We start from the raw sequence: 22,262 nt of genomic DNA on the forward strand, positions 1-22,262 counted from the left end.
CCTGCGAACCCAACATGACAAACCCATTTATAAACAGATCATGGGTTGAGGCTAAACAAGTTCAGGTCATATTCGAGTTGACACGGCTAACCCGTTTAATAAACGGGTTATGTTCGTGTTCAACATGCGAACCCATCTGACTCATTTGACACGTTTAACTTATAAAATGATTAGTTATTTTGATATTATTGTTTAATTAATAGTTGTTTTTATATGTTTATTACTATATTTATAGTTGTAATTGTGTGGTGGGCTTTTTGTGATTTTGGGCTAAATTGCCTCCTGCTGTACTAAGATCCGAGTGTTCTAGATATAAGAGTTGGGACCGGTCAAATTGCAACCCACCTTGGGCCGGCTTGTGCACAAACTGCCTCTTTTGCTGAAATTTTGGTCACATGCACATGGTAGGCGAAACTGTTACAAAAAAGTTATTGTAGACAGGTGCAGGATGACAATAATAAGGACAATGTACTTCCCGTTAGACAAAATAAATGAGAAATCTTTAAAAAATAGAATGATATGGCAATAAGAAAACACGTTATGAGTGAGATTACAAAGACAAGAAAGGAAATAATTATGATAAATAATAAAAAGCAAAAGAAAAATGTTAGTCTGTTGCGTTCAGCTATGTTACGGAACTAAGTCCAAGGAGGGAACCACTTCCTCAACGTGGGTATCCTCACAGGAGGATCCTGCTGTTAGAGATTACCTACTTTGAGGGAACGGGTCTGAATGACTTATCCTCAAATGAACCCTTTATCCTTAACAGAGGGCAGGCTTTTAGAGGGAGAGAAGGGATATTAACCTATTGGTGCATGCCTGCCATTCTATACTCTCTATTTCTCTTCCTAATTCTCTTTATCTTTTTTTCCATTTTTTTTTACTTTTGATTCTCTCTCCCACTCCTTTTCTTTCTTCTTGGTGGTGCTGTGATTCTCTCTTTGTGGTTGCTATTGTTCTGGTGATGATATAGTGCACAGCGAGAGCCTTTTATATACTGCCTGTCGTGACTAGTTTTACTATTTTACCCTTTAACAATTTTTTCTAGGTGTGGATGTACTTCCAGACCACTTACTGGCTTGTCAGCTGCCTGGCCACCACCACTTACTTGCGTTGGTCGTGCCACACCCCATTACCAAACAAAGAGTTTTATTTTGTTTGCTTGTTCACCGTGGCATTGTTATCCACCATAATGTGGGTATTCTCTCTCTCACTATCCCTTATGACATGCACCTAGTGGTTCCGACTCATCATTCCTCTTTTGGGTAGTATGTCATCCCAGAAAGACATTTCCCCCAAAAGAGTTTGAACAAGAACCCCAAAATAGGCCTTCTCTTCTCCCCATTGCCAGACTATACCCTTTCTTACCTTTGACCCATAACCCACCACTCCTGTATTGGCTGGGTACAAGTTGGTGGTGCCTAGGCCTTGTGCGTGCTCCACATTCTGTGTATGTCCAAGACTTGTCTGTTGCTCATGCGTTTGCCGTGGACCGGAGGCTTGCCTGTGCATTCTGCCGCTCATTCTTGACCTCTTGTGGCGTGAATTGTTTTCTGACCTTTCATCCTTCATGGCTTGCTTCCCCTAAGGGCTGGGCATTGCTTGATAGTGGGCTTTTTCTCTCTTTTAGCCCTCTATTTGTCCATTCTATTGGCTTGTCAGTGTTCCTGCCATGCCATTCTGTTATTCCTGCTGCGGTATTATTTGATCCCTGCCTGCTGGGCCTTTTTCAAGCCTACTGCATGCTCCTCCCTCAATTAGTTACAAAGCTCCAATATTGTTATTGGGTTTATAATCATGTTGCTTTGAGCTTTCTTGACCAATTACATTGCTTGTGGACTCCTTTGACCCATTTCTTCCTCGTTGGGCATCCTCGGCCCATTTTCCTTCCTTAGGCGTCCTCCGCCCATTTTCAACTCTACATTCCCATGGGTTTTTACTAACTCTTTTGGGTTTCCCTGGCCCAATTACTGTATCCTTCATCTTTGGGGTTCATGGGCTTTCCATCAACCCCTTACTTTCTTACTTCATTACTTCAGTTTTGCTGTGACCCATTCTCACTTTTCTACATCACATAATGCTCATGGGTTTACTGCTGCTTCCTTTGGGCTCCTGTAGGCCCATTTGCTGGGCCCATTTGTTTACTTTATGGGACTTAATGAGTTTCTTCTCTCAATTTACTAACTCTCTTCCTACCCATATAGTTGGGCTTCTTCCTGCTGTTGGACTTTCCAAAATGAGCATCAACAAATTGTATTTTAATTTTAGATATATGAGAATTGATAAAAAATTATATAGGTTTGATATGACCTATTAATCAAATAGATTATTAAATGGGTCATTTGTATTGATCTTTATATGACTTGTTAATTAAAAGAGTTAAACATGTCAGGTCGGGTCGACTTGTTTAATAAACCAGTCGAGTTTGGGTTGAAGATTCTTGACACGTTTACTAAACATGTCTGGTTTGGATCAACTCATATAGCCAAATACACATGGCTCGACAAGACACAAACCCGACTCGTGAACACAAATTACCACCCCTAGTAGATATAGGAATTGTTTTATTACAATTATGTCACATTCAGTTCGTAATGTTAGTAGGTTCTTGATAAAACTACATCTTTCTTATATGTTATTAAAGTCTTCTCCTTTTTTTTTCTTTTTTTTTCTTCTTCTTCTAATATAAGTGATATGTTTACTTATATCTGTTTCCTCTTTTGACCATTCAAAATGTATAAATGACAAACCGTTTGTAAGGAGCACTAGAAACAAATTCCAATAACTCATTATATTATTTACAAAATGTCTTGTCTTATAATAATTGAATATAATCGAGCTTTATGTTTCCTTGAAAAAACAATTACAAAATTTAAAAAAAAATTCAAATAATTAATATAGAATTATAGATAATTTAATTTAGAAAATCTAATATATTGATAAATTGTATCAAATATATTTTGTTAGAAAATATAATTATATTAGTTTAAGAAGGATTTGAGACTAACACTTATAAGTCTCATCTACTATTTTCATTTTTTACTGAAAAAAAAAAAAAAAAATTGTCAAAGTCTACAACTAGTAACAATAAAAACCAAAATACTAATTTTGGTGATGAAAGTGGAAAACTAATGAAGCACCGCTTCAAGGGAAAAACCACCCTATGTCCTATGAGATCCATTCCATAGAAAATGCACTATTGAAGAAAACAATTACAATAGCCTACACCTACAAAACCTTTGCAATCCAAAATGCTCTATGCAAGCAAATGCCATTCTCGTTTTTACCATAGTGGTCCATAAAATTTTTCTACATGACTTCCTCCATGAACAAACCTCGTCTACAACGAATTCGAAACTATTGTGTTCCAAAGATTTCCCTAGAGGTTTTCTACCAAATGAACACACTAGCAGAATATTTAGATTTTTGTGGTTTGCATGAACACAAAAATCTCTGAAAAATGCATAAGGAGAAAGACATCAGGGAGAGGAATTTAGAACATTTTTTTACTCAATGAGGTTTGGCTGTTAAATCAATCTGTGTGTGTGTGTGTGTGTAGAAAACTAGGTTAAAAATGTGACACAAGAAGTTACTTATGGTTCACGTAATAATCCCAAAAAGGTAAAGAAAAGAAAAAACAGATTACTTGAATATGAGTAACATGGCCTAAACTCATGGTAACTCGTTAAGGTTTCAAGATGCACCAGATTGTGTGGATCGGGAGAATTATGACCTCTGACCCAGTTCACAAGTAGGGAAATCTGTTCTATATGGGACCTTCAATCCTCAAGTTCTCACAACACAATTTGAAACAGTAGAGCTGCCCTCACTGGCCCAGTCGTATTCAGGCAAGCTAAAAAAATATAAAAATTCCTCCTTGCTCTCCAAACAATTATCTTACAAATTCCACATATCTCCAAAATCCTAACAGGGAGCTTCCTTGTAGATGCCTAGGCATGTATCACTTCTTTTTGGACATAAATGATGTTGCCCTTCGTTTTTAAACAGATATGCATGCACATATCTTCAACATGCAAAGAATGAACTAGCTTACTTCGTATATATACTACAGATTGAACTTAATTCATGCTGCTGCAGACTGCTTGTCATCATGGTCTTCAAGATGCAGAGCTTGAAGCAGCTTTGGCCAGGATTCTGGGATCCCACCTGGCAGATCAAACTCCAACAACTTCCCACGATTGCGGTAGAATTCTTCCACAGGTTGAGTCTGCAAGAATGAAGAAATTTCAGTGCAAAACTCACTAATTGAACAAAAAATGGATTTCATTGCTGATTAAGTTAAAAATAATTACTAGTCATGTTAAAGTATGATATTGATTAGAGAAATGTATTTTTCTACTGCCCAAGTTGCATTCACCATTGATCATGAGGTTCTGCACCCCACTCCCAACAGCTAGGGATGTTCATGTCTCCATTCTAATATGTTCTTCCACCCCACATGATTGTGAGTCTCCTCTAAAGTAGCTTATAGATGAGTAGTAGATCTTTAAATTTACCACTTGAAGCCAACTAAGGCATCCGAAACTCTAAAAAATGACACCAATTACTTGTAGTAAGATTCAGTTGCAAATCAAAACACTAGGTGGCCATATTTAAGAAACACCATGGAACAACTATTTTTGATAAGTAAAAAAAATAAAAAACTGAAATCCAATACCTCATTCTCAGGAGCAACCCTAACCCCCTTCCCCAGAACCTTTATTCAATTCTTTTTAACTTGCAAAAGGATTCTCTATTTTGAAGATAGACCATAAAGTTCCCAGTCATTCAATCAAATATCATCCTACGGACCATTGAGTTCCCAATGATGATGACAATGAACAATAAAAGAGGCTACACTGGTTAAGGAATTACAGTACTAATTGAGACAGTCTTTAGTAGCTTAATATATTGAATTCACATAAAGAGGCTCCATAAATTATGGTGATAGACAAGGGAGAAATATGGAGAGGGACATTAAAGGACACAATTCCAAAAATGTAGACATCAGGGCATTGCATTGGTGAACATTCATGTATCATAGACAGAATAAGTTTCTACAGCAATATGATATTACAGCCTCATCTTATGAACAATTTCATAGATAAAAATAGGTAATGCTTTTTTAAATGCTGAAAGACTCGAAACAGATGCTAGACACCAATTTTAGCGCAGCAAAGTGTCCAACACATCAATCCTCAGCAGGGCTCAGAAGGGAAAAGTGTACATGCATCATAGGTGGTCGCTTTCTATCTTTTTAACATTTTTTGAAATACAAAATATTATAAAGAAGAATTTTAATAAAAATATGTTGAACAATGAACATTTGAGAGTATGGAGCAATACCATTTCGTAATATATACGAAGGCGTTCCTTTACAACTTCTTCAGTATCATCCGCTCGAGTGATAAGTTTAGATGCACAATGTGGAGGGGGAAGAAGTGGAGCCATGTACATTCCAGGACTCCCATCCTCACCCTTTATGTCAATACAGGCAACATTGTAGTTTCCTCCACATTCACTACATGTTCTTCTTCCAAGGCACTTTGCAAGCAATGCTTCTTCTCGAAGCTTCAGGTTAACCACCAAGTCAATGTCTGTTACCCCCTCCAGAATTTCCTGGACAACAGCCAAAACATAATGTTTAGATAATTTATTAGGCCTCTTCACCATTAAAATGACACTAGATGTAGTATGAAGTGAGAACAATAAGAAGGATATGAATAAGCTGGAAAATATTAATCTTTAAACTCTTCTTATCATTGTTAATAATTTTACCTTAGAAACCAATATGGCACAGAACTGAAAGGGTATATGTTTTTGATTTGCACATATATGCTATTTGGAAAAGAGTGTAATATTAGAGTAACTGAAAAAGAAGTGATAAGTCCTCCAGTTGCTTAGGCGGAAAAAAGTGGCATTCATTTTGGCTGGTGTTAGGATCGATGTGTCATTGCAGACTAGGTTATTTATATAACTAAATCCATGGTAATTTCCCATACCCTTAGACATCTACCTTTAGGAACTATCAAGAGAGCTACTTTGTCTGTCTCATTTGGAAAATCCTCTTAACCATCATGACAGGTACTACAATTTTTATTTTTATTTTGATAAGTAACAATTGGTACTAAGAGTCTAAGATTGATGAGAAGTTTATTAGCTTTAGCAATAACTCTATTAGCCTCTCTACCCCCCCCCCCCCTCCCCCTGTCCTTTTCTACTTCATTTATTAACATTCATTCCATACAATATCAAACAAGATATCAGAGATCGCTAAATTAATGTTTCAATTTTCAAGAAATTCATCAGAAGAAATGCTCACTGCCTGTCTTATGGTTCGAGGGAAACCATCAAGAATGAAACCAGATTCACCCTTAGCTTCACCAGCTTCAAGACGCTTGGATAACAAATTTATTATAATTTCATCCGAAACCAATTGCCCTTGGTTAACAATCTCTGCAAGCTGCAAATGAAAGAATAAATAAAATAAAGACGATTCAGAGAAACACCTAAAAAAACCAAGCAAAAAATAAAATAAAATAAAAACTCATTACTCATCCAAAAAATTAGACTCATCTTATGTAGCATAAATTCAGAGAAGTTTTGGTTTTTATCCAAATTTTGCAATAACTAAAGACAAATGGTCCTCATGTTATCAAATCTTCATTGAAAAAAAAAATCTTTTACAGATTTTCTTCACGTATAACTTATAAGCTTTGAAAGCACACACTCAACTATCCTATAGTTCGATGTCATTTAAAATTGGATACATTCAATGATTCTAATTTTTTTTATATAAAAGGAAAATTCTTTTCTAACATGATTGTAGCAGAAAATGTCAGAAAAAATGCCCTGTATAATTTCAGAAAAGACTGCCAGAACGTATAATGATTATTTCCTCCTGCAAATCTCTAAGATGAAGAAAGTTCATGAAAAGTTATTGAAAACAAAGAGATTCATACAATGGTATCCTCCTCTACAAGGGTGGTTTAAAATAAATTTGGATGGTTCTAGATTTTAAAACAGGTGGTGTTCTAGCACTTGGTAAAAGGTAAAAAGGTGAATTTCTATTCCAAAGATTGAAACTATAGCTTTAAGGGAGGATTTATTACAAGCATGTATTAATAAGGGTTTGTGTAACATTTATATAAGGTGATTCAAAAACAAGAACAACCAAGTCTTAGTTCCACAACTTTGGGGGTTAGCTGTGGATCCTTAACAGATTAAGATTCATATGGATTGGCCACATATCTTATAATTTTTTTGACACTCCATCCTATTTATATACATACTCTTTGCCCCCTTCTTAATAGACTTGTCATTTTTTTACAACTTCTACTGATGTGAATTTAAGAATTCCTCTGCCTTTTTTGTAGCCTTGGCTTGTTAACAACCTTATGATAAAATTAGTATGAGCTGAAAAAGATTTTATAGAATTCATGATTGTGATAATAGTCAGTATATATAAGTAAGTCAAGATATAAAGGGAAATCATATTTATCGAGAAGCGAATCAAGTTGCTGTTTATGTCATCATTGCTACAAAGGTAAGGGGTTCTGTTTAGCAAAAAAAAGGTAAGGGGTTCTAGTTTTCCTGTTGATTTTTACTTAGATGAGTTAGATCTTATTAAGTAGAGAGCTGGTCAGTAACATTGACAAAAACAGTTGGCTAATGGATACATATCAAATCAAAGGCCGTTACAATAAACTAAGTTGTCACCAACATGGATCAATTTATAACCTTAGTGTAGAACAAACAACAATAATTGTCTTTGTTGTAACTTGTAACTCAAAAGTCCACTTTACCCCAAAAAAAAAAGTCAGACTCAATTTCCTAAAACAATTGGAATTGAACCTGGGAAGAGAGGGGACCGGAGGAGGAGAGCTCGTCGCGGACGAGATCGCCGGTGGCGATGTGAGGGACATGGAGGAGTTTTGAGAGGCGAGAGGCGTAGGTGCCTTTTCCGACGCCTGGGCAGCCAAGGAAAACCCACTGGACTGGGTGGCGGAGGTCTTGGCGGAGAGGTAGAGGTTTTGAGCCTAGCAAAGACGAAGACGAAGAGGCTTTGAGGTCAGCTTCTGGATTTGCTATGGAGCAAGGAGAAGAGAAGGTACGGAATTTGGAGTAGCTTGTAGTTGTGGCTCTCGCTCTCGCTCTCACTCTCAATAATAAGCGGTTCAACACCGCCATGGAATAATGCTCCAAATTTTGAGCGTTGCAGAGCAAGAGAGAGAGAGAGAGAGAGAGAGAGAGAGAAAAGTTAGGGGGAGTGTGGCAAAAGTATGGATTATTGTGTTGTGCGCATGTGTTGTGTTGTGTTGTGCTGTGCTGTGTTGTGTTCCTGTTCCTGAAAGTGAGGACTGAAGAAAGTTTTTGACGTTTGAAATAAAGCCACGATGTGTGTTTACCTTTGAATTAGCCCACGAGGTGTTTAGGTTCTCGTGAAGGATATCATATGATACTTTGATTTTTCTTTCCTATGTGGGGTTACTTTCAAGCTTACAAGCTGACCCTGCCGACCATCCGTCTTTTCTTCTTCTTTTTTAGCTTTTTATGGTAAAATAAGAAAAGTACTCACTGGGGATCGAACCTAGAGACTTTTTTAACTCACAATAAGCACACATTGAGGATCAAACCTAGAAATTTGGTTTAAGAATAGCTCGAGTTTTTTTTTTTATATATATATAAAAATAAAAAAAATCAAATGAGCACAAATTGAGGATCGAATCGAAAACAATATGGAACATGAAATTTGGATCCTTGTTCTGGTTAAAAGAGAGTTTATGCTAGTTTGTATCCTCCTTTATATCCTACTTAAGAGAGTTTACGCTAGTTTTTATCCTCCTTTCTATTTACAATAAATGAATCTTACAATTACAACAGTAGGTAATAAAGGCCATATCATGATCAGTCACATCTACGCAGGGAGCAAAGGCATTCTTGAGAACTGAGAAACAGTCACGGATTACCTAGGTGTATTTGATACATGTTTTAAATAATAATTTTTAATTTTTAAACAATATTATATATATTTTCACATTTTTTCACCCACATGTATTTCTTTTCAAATATTTTAAACTTAAAAGCTATTATTTAAACAATCGTTAAAGTATTGGTTTCCTCAAGGAAAACGAAGCAAAAATAATTTCAACCCTCCTATCTCTCTCTCTCCAGCTTACTCCAAATGTTACATTGTTTTCAGAGAAGGGACTGCAGTGCTTAGATAATATTTAAGAGAAACTTGACCAGAATTGTCAAGAATAGTATATGGATTGAATCCAGATCAAATGCCAGAACGTGAGATAAAAATTCTAACCAAAAGGGAAGGCCGCCACAGCTGACCAGGAACTACGTAGCCAACTTAATTTTTGCACTCGCACAACATTTAATCCTTCCAAATTAGGAATTTTTACACGGCAAAGTCACTGATATGAAATTCATGGGTCAGAAATAAAACAAAACTAAATAAAGCTCAATCAAAGCACTAAATCAAATCACAATACAATATCTTACATAACATCACTACCCTCATTCAAAGTTGAAAAAAAAAATACATTGAAATACACATGCAGTCGTACAAAGGAAGTCACTCAGCTACATATGGTCTGGCCTGCCATCATCTTCACTGATTCCATCCCCAGCATGCCTGCAGCCGAATCCATCAAATAAGCTAAGAAAACAATATGCATCAACTATGAGGTTAAGGTTGTTAAGTCAGGCACAAGCTATGTTGACACCAAGTTTTTTTTTTTTTAATTATTATTTGGAGTCTACTTATTTTGTTAAAACTAAAAACTTTTTGAACTATTGTAAATAAAGGTAAAAGTTTGATGAAATAGTACAATGAGACTCATGAATAGTACTTAAAAGTGTCGTAGGGTCCATGAATAGTAACAAAAATAAGCTGAATAGTGAAATAAGTTGACTTTTTAATTTGGAGTCAAATGCACACTTTAAAAGAAAAATTGAAACAAAAACAAAAACAAAAAGGGGGCCAAAAGAGCACAAGTTGCCATCCTTTACTATCAGCTACCACATGGATTTTTTTTTTTAAAAAATCATTATTGATATATAATTATACATGCATGCATATATGACGGGTCTTGAACTTGTAATCTGGCCTTTCATTTTGTCTTTACAAAGACAGGAGATGCCAACATTTGAACTAGAGTGCTGAACGAATATTACATGCTTGTTCATTCATTAATACATCTCTTAACAAAACAAAATGCATCAACAAACTCTAAATCATTCAAAAGAAAACAGCAATGCTATGAAATTTTTCCACCAACCAAACATTAATAATATGATTATTACTACTCGGGCAGTAAGATAGGCAATTATGAGGCATAGCTAGCCCTAGCCTACACTACATCTTTTAACAATTGACCTCCTGCTAAATGATGATGGTCGTGGTGGTGATGATGGAAATAGCAATCTCCATCCCCCACAAAGTGTTAATTTTCTAGCAGTCCACAAGGGAAACAGTATGTAGGTATGTTGGATGTTTCTAGAGTCAATAATCAATATCCTTTATTTATTTTTCACTTGTAACGAATGGAAAATAGAAACAAATTTGTTGATTGGGGTATCAGAACAAACCGCCAGGATGTAGTAAGATTTCGAGCTTTTCTATCCAACTGAAGGTTCTCCAAGGCAGCTGAAGCTCGAATTACATCCTCTGGGTGCTCGTCACTGTCATATCTCCAACTGTACTCATCCTTCCTGTAACCAGACATGGAGGAGCCTCCTCTACGATCTGAATGCTAGAACATATCAGGTAAAGAAAATCACAAGCAAGCAGATACTGGAAGGAAATCACAAATAGTTTCATTACTTACCCGATGCCTGGGAAGAAGGAACAGACCTAGAATTTGCACACCAACAAACCAAAGTATCAATGGGAGTGAAGGAAAAGAATGGGGAAAGGGAAAAGACAGATTAAACAAGTTAGGGTAAGAAAATGAAAAGTGATGTAGGAGCAGAACCTTCCCAGTGGAGGTAAGCCCCCACCAACTGATGATGAAGAAGGCCTTCGAATGTTCCTGGGCTCTAAATTGGATAAGGACTCAGTTTCTTGAGCAGTTAACCTTCTTCCAGTACCCCTCGCTTGGGATAGGTTCTATCAAAACATGATTCAAAGGAACAATTAATCAATTTAAAAACAAAAAATCAAAATTGAATAATACATATATCTACATACATACAATCCTTTTCTTTTTCTTTTTCTTTTCAAGACCATATCTCAAATTTTGAACATTCATATAAATACCAATCATTAGTTAATTCCAGAGCATCAGTGTTGCAAATCACATTCATCAAAAAAATTAAAATTAAAAATTAAAGCTTCATTGTGGCTACCATTATATACATCAAGAAGGCTGCTACTATTCTTAACATACAAAGATGACTTGGTAGAGGAGATGTTAAAATGCACATGTCTAGATCAGACAACCCACTTACGTATCTAATTCCTAGTCCTTCTAATTAAGCATCCTTGGAAGAAATTAATCATAAATGCATGGAAACATACATGTATAAAATCGTACATAGTACTCCTACATAGGACGGTCTAATCAACCTTGATGCACAAAGTTAGCATTATCATGTTAGTTACCACACTTTATTATTATTTTTTGTGGATAATTTGATAGTTGGGGGGTGGGGGGTTGGGGGGGAGGGGATTTGAACCCTAAATGTCTTAATTGAAACACTAGGAAGTGTTAGTTGAACCACACAAATTTTCAATTGAATATGAAAATATTGATGTCTATATGAGATCTAATATCAAACCTCAAACTTTAAGAATCCTTCAAGCACATCCAAAAGCAAAGGACCACTATCACCATTCCTGTTGAGATCATATCCATTCTTGCTACTAAATTCTTTCAACTCAGCTTTCCAAGAATCTTTTTGCTACAAAATAATCCCCATATAAGTTAGAAGCAAATTGAACAAATTAGTTCATAAGTTATTGCAACAAAATCAGCAATACTATAAACCACAAGAGAATTTTCATATGTTCCACATCAATTACCAAATTACACTCTGGCAAATAAACTTTTAGTGTATGATTTAATTGCGCCCAGTCTAGGTATTCGCATATAAGAGCAGTAAGTAGCCGTCCTGCAATTAAAAGAGTGTAATGAAAGAGGAATAAATTAGAAATATTGCCATAAATAATACTTTAAACCCTCATAATTACAGCAGTAACATGCAGATGCATCACGTTCTGCAGCAAGACGCCACCATTTTCATATGTTCCACATCAATTGCATGGTTAGTAAAAGAAGAGGCAAGAAAATCAAGAAATCGCAATGAAAAATTAAAACCTAACATTTAAGGTGGAACAGAAGCCATGTAGGCGCATTGCACATCATTTTATTCTTTACATGAAGAACTCGGATAATATTGGTTAAGAATCAAAGTTACTCTGAAAGGATCACCTAAATAACGTGCCAAACATCTGGTTTCAAAGGCAAAATATTAATTTTGACTCTCATTTAATGCATATGGACTGAAGCCTTAAGACCTTAATTGGCTTACACCTGATCCATCTAAACTGGACTGAATGTATTAAACAAACAGGAAAGAATATAGATACGTAAAGGAACCTGAGGGAGAAGCATGAAGTTGTTTTGCACGATCATTGCAGCTACCAAGTAATGCAGGAGGCAAGCCTTCTTCTTTTTCAACTACCCGATCCTCCTCTTCAATTGCCTCAAACACACTTGCTCTGAGTTCGGCCTAGCAAAAATCCAACAACATGAATCAATTAGTGAAAGTTTTAACATTGATGGAATCGTTCAATTCCTCTTGGTAATAAAGCTTAAAACTCAATCCAACAAATCCCAACTTATTGGAGTCACTTCACTAATTCTTCATCAACTGTACTCAGGGTCAGTTATATTTATTATTTTTTGCAAAATCTACCCATCAAAGGTACCAATTCAACATATGAATTTAAAAAAACCATAATTTTGGGTACCCTTTTCCACCATTCCTATCCTAAGCCACACTCTCCGTTTCCTCCTTAATTGACGTGTCCTTTTTTACTTCTTCCACAAAAGCTATTTTATAGACTTTTATTCGTCCTTCAAATTGAACCCAAATCTTTTTAACAAAAACATTACCTTTTTTTATAAAAACCGAGAAAGTTTCAAACTGATACACAGTTCTTTAAAATTAAAAGCACACTGCAGCGGATCAATCATCTTCCTTGATCTTTTTTAAGAATGGTAAGTTAACAAACACCCGTGGGTCTTGAACCCGCGACCTCACCTCCACCTAGGTGCCAGTTGAGCTAGAGCTTCATTAATTAAATGCTCGTGAAACTAAATTTCATAATCAAAACCTAACTCACATTCTCAAAAACCCAGCTCAGCTCCAAACTAAACAACATAAAAAACCCTAATAATTTTACGCCAAAAATAACCACATTTCCTAGAACCTAAATTCTTCCAATCCAAAAACCGAATCAACATCAACTAAGTGGTTAGCATTATCACACAATTAGCTCAAAAAAAAAAAGAAGACAAATTTCGATGCAAAATTACCAATTGGAAAAACGAACACAGAAATTGAACGAAAAAGTGAGAGAGAGAGAGAGAGGTTAGAGTGGGAAATTAAACCCGGATCTTGGCGAGGACGCCCTTCTTCTCGAGAGTCCGAGTGACGAGGGTCTTCAGGTCCATCATCTCCCTCGTATAGTCATCCATTTTTTAGGGTTTCGCTTCTTTTTCTTTGGTTGGTTGTTTTGTTTTGCTCACTCGCTCTCACAGATTTGCTTTCAGGTTAGAGAGAGAGAGAGAGAGAGAGAGAGAGAAAGGAATGGAGGGAGAGAGATGAATCATGAATGGAGAGTTGGGGGGGTTGGGTGTCATGATGGGTTTATTTTTGGTTAATGTGGGCTCTACTTCTCCAATGCAAAGGTGGTGGGTGCAGCTGGATTTGGGTCCAGTCAGTGATTCATAAGAGCCCAATGCTAATAAGGACTTTGACTGTTTGGCCCAAATAGATTACATATGTTTCAAACTATAGAGTTCTTTTTTTGAGAGTGGAAACCATTATATATATATATATATATATATTTTTTTTTGATGAACCATTATATATATATATATATATCATTATGACATCATTGAATTAACGCATATAATATTTAATTTGAGTAATGATATATTGTTTTTTTATAATTCGATGGTTGGTTAAGGGATCAGTTGAGTTATAAGGCTCTTAGCAATTTCTTTTTGAGAAAAAAGACAGTTAACTTTATTTTAAAAAGGAAGCCAAATCAGTCTGAACGAAAGATAAAATTGATGATGGAACATCCTCTATGCATACTACACTATCTGGAAAATTAGTTGCTAACTTGGCCAAACAAATGATAATATGCAACTTTTTTACTCTTTGAACAAGAGTAGGATAATTCAGAAAAAAAAAAAAAAAAAACTCAACAACACACCATCTGTAATAAGCAAACCGTGCGACACTAAACCTGTATCTTTAATCGTCAAGGCTTAGCAATTAAAATAATGAAATTGATCACTTTTTTCAAATGGTGATTTTTTTTTTCCTTTGCTCCGTTTGGTTTTCATGGCTCATGGTGATGGAAGGTTCTCTTTCATTGTTATTACTTAAGTAAGGGGTGTTATTATGTATCATGATGCATGCTCCCCCTTTAATAATTAGGGAATTATGAGAATGTTATAAAGTCAAATTTTTGGTGCAAGCTGAATCGAATTGACACCAAAGACCAAACATACCAATCAAGTTTATGAATGTTGTGTTAATTAGTGGGACTGGGATCTGGATGATTGTAATGGATTAGTTCTTGAAGAAAGAAAATGGTATTCAGCAAAAAAATAATAATAAAATAAAATAAAAAAATAAATAAACAAAACGATGCATGCGATGTTCTTTTGAAAAACGAATCACGAGAGTATTCATACAATAATGATGGCAAGAAGAATCACGGGACCAAAGTTCCAAGGGTAGGAGAAAAGGTGATTCCAACAAATTAAATGAAGAAAACAATGATTTAAAGGAGGAATTTTTTTTCTTTTTCTTTTTTAAAGAATAAAATCTTAAGGAATTTTATAGGATGCGGAATGAAGAAATGTATTTATTTATTTTTATTTTGTTATGAAAAATTTTCTTTTATTACGATAGATGTAAATATGTGATTGCATCATTTGTGTGTGTGAACGATGAGAATTTTACCAAAGTAGGTAGGTTGGTAAAATTTGAAATCCTATGCCTCAAAGTAGGAAGCAAAAGCTTTATTTGTTTATTTTGTAAAAGCAAGTAATGGTGTTGAGATATTCTCAAACGTGGGAGCTTTTTCTTTGATATTATGCTAAATTTTTTATTATCTCAAAAATTTAAGTTATTAAGAAATGATAAATTTAATTATTTAACTACACAATTCTAACAATAGCGATACTTGAGCAAATAATATTCAACACAACAATACTACAAAAAACAAATTTCACAATTTTGTTCATAACTCATTGAAGTGGTAAAATAGAAATTGTAAGTGCACAATTGCACCTGGACCCAAGAACAGTTATGGGCTCAGGCCCAATGAGCCTTAAACAATGAAAACTTGTAGAGAGTGGGCTTGAAACCCAGGTTAGAAGTGAGTGAAGATTAAATGACAAACTAAAGATTGCCAGTATTAGGAAACAGCAAAGAGTAACGTAAATAGGTCTCCTCGGACGTAAGCCGAGAGCTGTTCTTATATTATCTCTCTCTTTGTCTTTTTTTCTTTTTAGGTTACAAAAAGTTCCGTTCTCATTTCTGTTCCAGGTCTTTCTTAAATACTCTTCTTCTTAATACTTTATACACGTGTTGCCCCCAACTCCTCCCTTAGTATAGATATTTCTTTTCTTAGTACCTTTGAACAGTAACTAGAAGTTTCCCTTCCATCGTTTAAGTGTCACCTCCCCATTAATGCGGCGGGGTGGTAGGTGCAGGGTCTTTAATGTGGAGGTAGCAGCCTTTGTCTTTGACATTTCTTCAACACTGGTGCTTCTGGGGCATTCAAGGGTTCACCCCTTTTAACCATTGATCTTGACCGTGTCATTCCCTAACCTGTACCATGAAGTCCCGGGTTCTCCGGTGTCAGTCCGAGGGTAAGTTCACCCTCGGCTGGGTCCTCGGACCCTCGGCGCATGGGCCGACCCATAGTATTAACAATTTCCAAACCCAGGGTCAGGTCGGCCTTCCTTAACACGGCCCAAAATGCCCATGTTCCCATCAGGATCTTTTTACCCCCCACAGAAATAATGCAATATTAAAATTACATGACACCTCAACTTATATCACTTTTATTACATAATAATACCGATCACAATCATCACCTCAACATAACATTCTCTCCTCTTTTTGTTTGTTTGTTTGTTTGTTGTTGTTGTTGTTTTTCCTTAAAAATAATACAATAAGTTAATCGGACCCTACTTTAATAGCTTTAGTGAGTAGTAAACTTCTAATAGAATATTGAATAGATTTAATAGCTTAAGTGAACTTGTAATAGAATGTTAGAATAGATACCACGCATGTATTAAAATCTTCCATGGTGGGACTTTATTAGTGGAATGCACACTTAACAGTTATTATTATTCTCCAAATCTTCTTTGTTGAAAAAAGAGTGAAAAAGGTAGCCAAAAATAGTCCTATCACATTAACAAACAGAGGGAGTTTGTTTTGCGCGTCGGCATGCGCGTTTTGCACGTCGGGCGGTTTTTTTTTATAAAACCAGTGCTTATTGTACTATTCATTAGACATAAACAGTACAGGTGATTCTTGTGAACAGTAATCTGAATTTTTTTTTATTTAACTTTCAACATAATAAACAATATCAAAATCTATTCTCAATTATTTCTTTGAAATGTGCAGTCTCCTATCCGCCATGTTAAGAATAATTACAAGAAAAATTGACTTGGAACCTCAAATCCAGCAGGATAAAACAAGTTAAAATCCACTAAGTCAGCCATGTTGTTGCGAACCACTCTAAAAGACTAAACTAACCCCACGGCATTAACGTCACGACTGAAAATACAGTCATAGCTCATAACTCATAGCTCATTTTCTCGTACTCCCCTGCGGTATTCATTCCCCAACTCTTCTTCTTCTTCTACAAATCTAAGACTAAAACACAAACGCGCACACACACTCCCTCTCTCTCTCTCTCAAACCCGACAAAAAAAATGGCACCCATAGACCCACACTCGTTCACGGACTCGACCCACCCAGTAACGACCCACATCGCTCTCTCTCTCTACCTCGACTTCCCATCCTCCACCATCCACGCCACCGCTCTCCTCTCTCTCTCTACCCCCCACACCGGCCCACTCTCTCTCGACACGCGCTCTCTCACCATCCACTCCGTCCTCGACCCACAGTCCCAAGCTCCCATCCCCTTCTCTCTCTCCTCCGACCAGGACCCAATCAGAGGCCGCCACCTCACCCTCTCCCTCTCCAACCACTCCTCCTTCCTCGTCGTCTACTCCACCTCTCCTTCCTCCTCCGCCCTCCAGTGGCTCTCTCCACCTCAGACCTTCAACAAGACCTTGCCTTTCGTCTACACGCAATGCCAGTCCATCCACGCGCGCTCGGTTTTCCCCTGCCAGGACACCCCCGCCGCGCGCGTGACCTACACTTGCCTCCTCAACGTCCCCTCCTCTCTCTCCGCCGTCATGTCCGCCCGCCACGTCACTCGCCGGTCGCCGAGCGAGTCTTCCCCGTCTCACGCGCCGCCGCCGCCGCACGTGACGTGGACCGCGGAGGGGAGGGCGGTGGAGGAGTTCGTGATGGACCAGCCTATCCCGACGTACCTGTTCGCTTTCGCCGTCGGGGAGCTGGGGTTCAGGGAGGTGGGGCCGAGGACTAGGGTCTATGCGGAGGCGGCGGGGCCGGTGCTGGACGAGGCAGCGAGGGAGTTCGCCGGCACGGAGGAGATGGTGCAGCAAGGTGAGAGGCTTTTTGGACCGTACGATTGGGAGAGGTTCGATTTGCTGGTGTTGCCGCCGAGCTTTCCGTACGGTGGGATGGAGAATCCGAGGATGGTGTTCTTGACGCCGACGGTGATTAAAGGCGACGCTAGTGGAGCCCAGGTGGTGGCTCATGAGCTTGCTCATAGTTGGACTGGGAATTTGATCACTAACAAGACCAATGACCATTTTTGGTTGAATGAGGTATGGCTTATAAAATTGTGTGTTTTTGGAGTAATTGGATTTGTTCAAGTTTATCTTTTTGAGCAAATGCTAGTGATGTAGCGGTGGAATGTCACTCTCATATAGTCAGAAACACCACTATTTTTTATTTTTAAATTTTTTTACTATAAAATGCAAGCTTACAAATCGGAGAGCCATTTTTTTAATTATTCAAAAAAAAAAAAAAAAAGCTTACAAATTGATGTAACAATGAATGTGATTGGCGAGGCTTGAGTGTGTATAGTGTCCTAGATATCACTATTGTTTGTGGGTGGGGTTATTAACCCAATTGAGTGGCAAATTGTCTATTGGTTTGCTATGTTCTGTTAGGGATGAGTAAATTCATATCTGACTTGGGTGATCCTTTTGTACGTATGTTTATTTTCCATGTATGATGTGCCTTGCTATGAGAATTGTTTACCCTGTTCTTGGCTGTTTGGAAGTATGAGGCAAGAAGAGGAAAATTGTTGAAAATGTTTGAATTGCTTAGCTGCTTAAGAAAACAGGTCACTTGAGTGTCTTTCCTTTTTGTGGACTTTGTTGATAGCCAAAGAGCAGTTTAAAGGTTTGGGTTTTTTTTTTTTTCCTGTTGTTGTGGGGATCTGATTTCAAGTAGAAGAAAAGGATTTTGGGGCATTGAATATGAAATATACGGTAAAATCATAGATGATGAATAACTGGTTTACCGGTTGAGATATATCATTATTATGTGTGCTTTGTTGCCTTTTGTTCTCTGCAAATGGGATTAGTTTTCTTATTTCTTTTCATAGGGTTTTACAACTTATGCGGAGAGAAGGATTGTTGAAGCCGTACAAGGGGAGGACAGAGCTGCATTGAATATTGGAATTGGTTGGAAGGGGTTAAATGAGGAAATGGAGCGTTTCAAGGACAACATGGAGTTCACAAAACTCAAAACCAATCAGGAAGGAGTGGACCCAGATGACGTATATTCTCAAGTTCCATATGAGAAAGGTTTCCAGTTTCTATGGCGTATTGAACGTCAGGTGTGTTAAATGACTTTTTTTACTGCATCTTAGTGTGTCTTTCGTGCATGTGTTTCTTTTCCCCCTCCTGGAAACATATTAATATGTCATATTGTTAGTGTCTTTACCAAATTAAAGTTGTTATCTGTGCGTTGTAATAGTTATAGGAGTCTTACCGCAAGAATCCTGAGAGTCTATATGAATTAATGTCCACTAATACTTGAGTAACTGGGTGTTGTTTGTGTAAAAGAATATCCTAACCAATTTTGTTTATCCTCTGGGATGTGTAGATTGGAAGGCCTGCATTTGATGAATTCCTCAAGAAGTATATTAACACTTTTAAATTCAAGTCAATTGATACGGAGACATTTCTGGACTTCTTGAAAGCCAATGTCCCTGGAATAGAGAAAGACATTGACCTAGAATTATGGACCGAGGGCACTGGTATCCCTCCTGATGCTTATGAACCAGTTTCCAATATATACACGAAGATTGTATCTCTTGCCAATGAGTTTAAGCTTGGGCGGATGCCAAGGGAGGATGAAGTTGCAGATTGGCAAGGGCAGGAATGGGAACTTTACTTGGAGAACCTGCCCAAAGCTGTTGAAGCTTCACAGGTGGTGTTTCTGATCTTGATAGAGTTTCCAAATTGTTTTTTATTTCAGTTTATCTACTCTTTTCTTATCCCTTGAATATAGTAATTTTACCATCCAATACATCATTTTAAGGATGTCTTTGACTGGAAGAAATGGATTTTGAGTGACGTTGAGGCAATTTGTGTATGCTGGTTTAAGACTCCTGCTTTAGTAGTTATTTTATGGAAAATTATCACTATTTTATTTGGTGTGACAGAACTAGCTGAATAATGCCTTATATTTCTTCTGAGAAGGGGAAAAAAAAGAAAAAAGGGGTTTTATTAGACTAGAAATAAGCTTTGAAGATGAAATGTCTAGGCACCCTCCCCACAGCAAGAGTTCTTGTTGGTTTTCAAAGGCTTGATCCATAGATCCACTGGGTCACTATGTAAGCAGTGTACGTTTTCTTGTATTTTTTGTACATTTCTCAAATGTATTATATATACACATATCAGCTAGAGTTCTTGTTGGTGTTCAAAGGCAGTGGCCATCTAACCTCCTACATGAAAGTAGCTAGATCCACTGGGTCACTATGCAAGCAGTGCACATTTTCTTGTATTTTTTTATTTATTATAAATCTCTCAAATGTGTGCTATATTTGTATAAAAAAAATGTATTATCTGTTTTTTCAAGAATCAAAGATCCATTATTGCCAATTGTTGCTTGTAATGCTTTGGTTGATTTGTGCCCATATATTTCAAGCTTTTTGATGTATTTCTTATTGTTCCATATTTAATCCCTTGGACCCAAAAATATCCAGGGTCAGAAAGTAAGCTGGTGTTTTCTTACAGTTATCATTTATTGCATTTGATATGCAGATCTTGGCCTTGGATGAACGCTATAGGCTGTCAGAATCAAAGGATTATGAAGTAAAGGTTGCCTTTCTCCAACTGGCCATTTCGGCTAAGTGCAGAGATTATTATGGTGAGGTGGAGAAAACACTGAAGTCAGTTGGAAGGATGAAGTACCTTCGCCCACTCTACACTGCTCTTGTACAAGGCACTGGAAAGGAAGAGGAGAAGATTTTGGCTAAAAGAGTGTTTGCAGAGGCTCGGGACTGTTATCATCCTATAGCTCAAGGTGTTGTCGAATCAATCTTTGCCAAGCACCTCTAGAGTGGTATTAACAATAATGTTATATGAACTGAATTCCTGAAGCAAATCCTTGATGTATCTAAATCTGTAGGCTCATAACAACTGATTTTCTTGAATATATGCATCTTGGATGATGCTGTATAGGCTGTATCAACTAACATTTTGGAAATTTCATGAGATCAAGGATTAACTGCTTGTTCTAAACCTTTCGGACATAACTGCATTGATTTTATAACCATTTTGCTTTTGTTAGCTTAGTCAACTAGAGTGATAGTTTTTCACATTACATTATTTGATTCCTAACTGTTTATTCTAAACGAGTAACTCAGCTACCCAAAAAAAAAAGCGACTCAACTCTCAAGATCATCTCTTTTTGGCATAGCATTCTGAGAACCTAGCGTTAATTTAGCCTAAACTACCTTCTCGGTGATGTGCTCAGTATGTAAGTTCCATTCCCAATCTAGCTCAAATGCCAGCCACGTGGCCATACACATACTGATGTGCATCTTTCCAGCGTTGAGTGTAGGTCTCTCAAGCAATTCCATATCCAACGCAATCTTATGTAAAAAAGAGTAATGCATTCAAAATATAACAAACATAATAAGTTAATAACCTCTCACTTGATCTAGGGGATTCATAAAAGGGAATCGTTCAGTACAAAATTTTGTTGCCAAATACTCGGTTTATAATATTTCAAGAGTCTGATTTTGAGTTGTAGCACACATTTCCTCGAATAACATTTAGTGAAGTTATCATCTGTTCTGCACTTCAGTTATGAAATGTTGCAGGACACTTTTGCTTCAACGTGTTTCAGCATGGAATGTTCAATGAATGGAATGGAATGGAAGCAATTGATATTGGTCTTGCTTGCTACAGAGAGCCCAGGAAGTTCTGCATATGCTTCTATTTATTTCATTTTCCTTTTTCCCTCTGTGGACATTGTGAATGCAGCTTTATCCAAAGTTCTGAATTCTTCTCAAATCAAGAAAAACATGGAGATTCTCTCTCAAGCGTCAGTTTTACAAAACACAAAGCACCTCCAACGTCCTAGCTACTATATGCTTATCCTATTGCCATCCTCTTGGGAAAAGCCCCTAGGCATTTCCTCCTCACACAATTAAGCCTTTCCTAATTCATAGTAGCACTCACTTTCAACTGAAAGAGTTAACTGTGGTTACTAATTGAGATTTTAAGGACACCAACTACTTTATTGATTCTACTTTATTAGTTGAAACAAAATATAGTATCACTATCAGTTATCACCCAAGAAAGGAACAGAGTCATAGTCTGCACTGATTTACAGTTTCAGTTTTCAAACAGTGTACAAAGTGTCTC

The 22,262-nt window shown here is 37.0% G+C and overlaps 3 protein-coding genes across 3 annotated transcripts; 1 reads left to right on the forward strand and 2 right to left on the reverse strand.

Moving 5' to 3' along the window:
* Window positions 1–3,607: 3,607 nt before the first annotated feature.
* Window positions 3,608–8,414, reverse strand: LOC142639194 (putative adenylate kinase 6, chloroplastic). The gene is made up of 4 exons (XM_075813319.1): window positions 7,855–8,414; window positions 6,323–6,463; window positions 5,347–5,619; window positions 3,608–4,228 (listed from the first exon to the last, which is right to left on the reverse strand). Exons 1-4 carry the CDS (start codon window positions 8,188–8,190, stop codon window positions 4,085–4,087), a joined length of 894 nt encoding a protein of 297 aa, XP_075669434.1. The 5' UTR covers window positions 8,191–8,414; the 3' UTR covers window positions 3,608–4,084.
* Window positions 8,415–9,353: 939 nt separating this feature from the next.
* On the reverse strand, window positions 9,354–13,860 carry LOC142639195 (protein TONNEAU 1a-like). Its single transcript, XM_075813320.1, has 8 exons — window positions 13,632–13,860; window positions 12,615–12,747; window positions 12,038–12,126; window positions 11,794–11,916; window positions 10,989–11,122; window positions 10,842–10,867; window positions 10,603–10,759; window positions 9,354–9,646 (listed from the first exon to the last, which is right to left on the reverse strand). The coding sequence occupies exons 1-8, from the start codon at window positions 13,716–13,718 to the stop codon at window positions 9,595–9,597; spliced, it is 801 nt and encodes a 266-aa protein (XP_075669435.1). The 5' UTR covers window positions 13,719–13,860; the 3' UTR covers window positions 9,354–9,594.
* Window positions 13,861–17,081: 3,221 nt separating this feature from the next.
* Window positions 17,082–21,131, forward strand: LOC142641229 (leucine aminopeptidase). Its single transcript, XM_075815629.1, has 4 exons — window positions 17,082–18,197; window positions 18,986–19,219; window positions 19,489–19,815; window positions 20,652–21,131. Exons 1-4 carry the CDS (start codon window positions 17,211–17,213, stop codon window positions 20,946–20,948), a joined length of 1,845 nt encoding a protein of 614 aa, XP_075671744.1. The 5' UTR covers window positions 17,082–17,210; the 3' UTR covers window positions 20,949–21,131.
* Window positions 21,132–22,262: the final 1,131 nt, after the last annotated feature.

Source organism: Castanea sativa, chromosome 6, assembly GCF_040712315.1.
Source record: "Castanea sativa cultivar Marrone di Chiusa Pesio chromosome 6, ASM4071231v1".
NCBI lineage: Eukaryota > Viridiplantae > Streptophyta > Magnoliopsida > Fagales > Fagaceae > Castanea > Castanea sativa.

Coding starts and splice junctions, on each gene's coding strand:
- LOC142639194 (XM_075813319.1), bottom strand. CDS start 8,190: ATGGCGGTGTTGAACCGCTTATTATTGAGAGTGAGAGCGAGAGCGAGA. Junction 5,620..6,322: donor CTCGAACCATAAGACAGGCA/GTGAGCATTTCT, acceptor GCTGTTGTCCAG/GAAATTCTGGAGGGGGTAAC. Junction 4,229..5,346: donor TTCGTATATATTACGAAATG/GTATTGCTCCAT, acceptor TCATTCTTGCAG/ACTCAACCTGTGGAAGAATT.
- LOC142639195 (XM_075813320.1), bottom strand. CDS start 13,718: ATGGATGACTATACGAGGGAGATGATGGACCTGAAGACCCTCGTCACT. Junction 12,748..13,631: donor GCGTCCTCGCCAAGATCCGG/GTTTAATTTCCC, acceptor GATTTTTGCTAG/GCCGAACTCAGAGCAAGTGT. Junction 11,123..11,793: donor AAGGATTCTTAAAGTTTGAG/GTTTGATATTAG, acceptor ATGTTTTGATAG/AACCTATCCCAAGCGAGGGG.
- LOC142641229 (XM_075815629.1), top strand. CDS start 17,211: ATGGCACCCATAGACCCACACTCGTTCACGGACTCGACCCACCCAGTA. Junction 19,220..19,488: donor TATGGCGTATTGAACGTCAG/GTGTGTTAAATG, acceptor TGGGATGTGTAG/ATTGGAAGGCCTGCATTTGA. Junction 19,816..20,651: donor AAGCTGTTGAAGCTTCACAG/GTGGTGTTTCTG, acceptor TTTGATATGCAG/ATCTTGGCCTTGGATGAACG.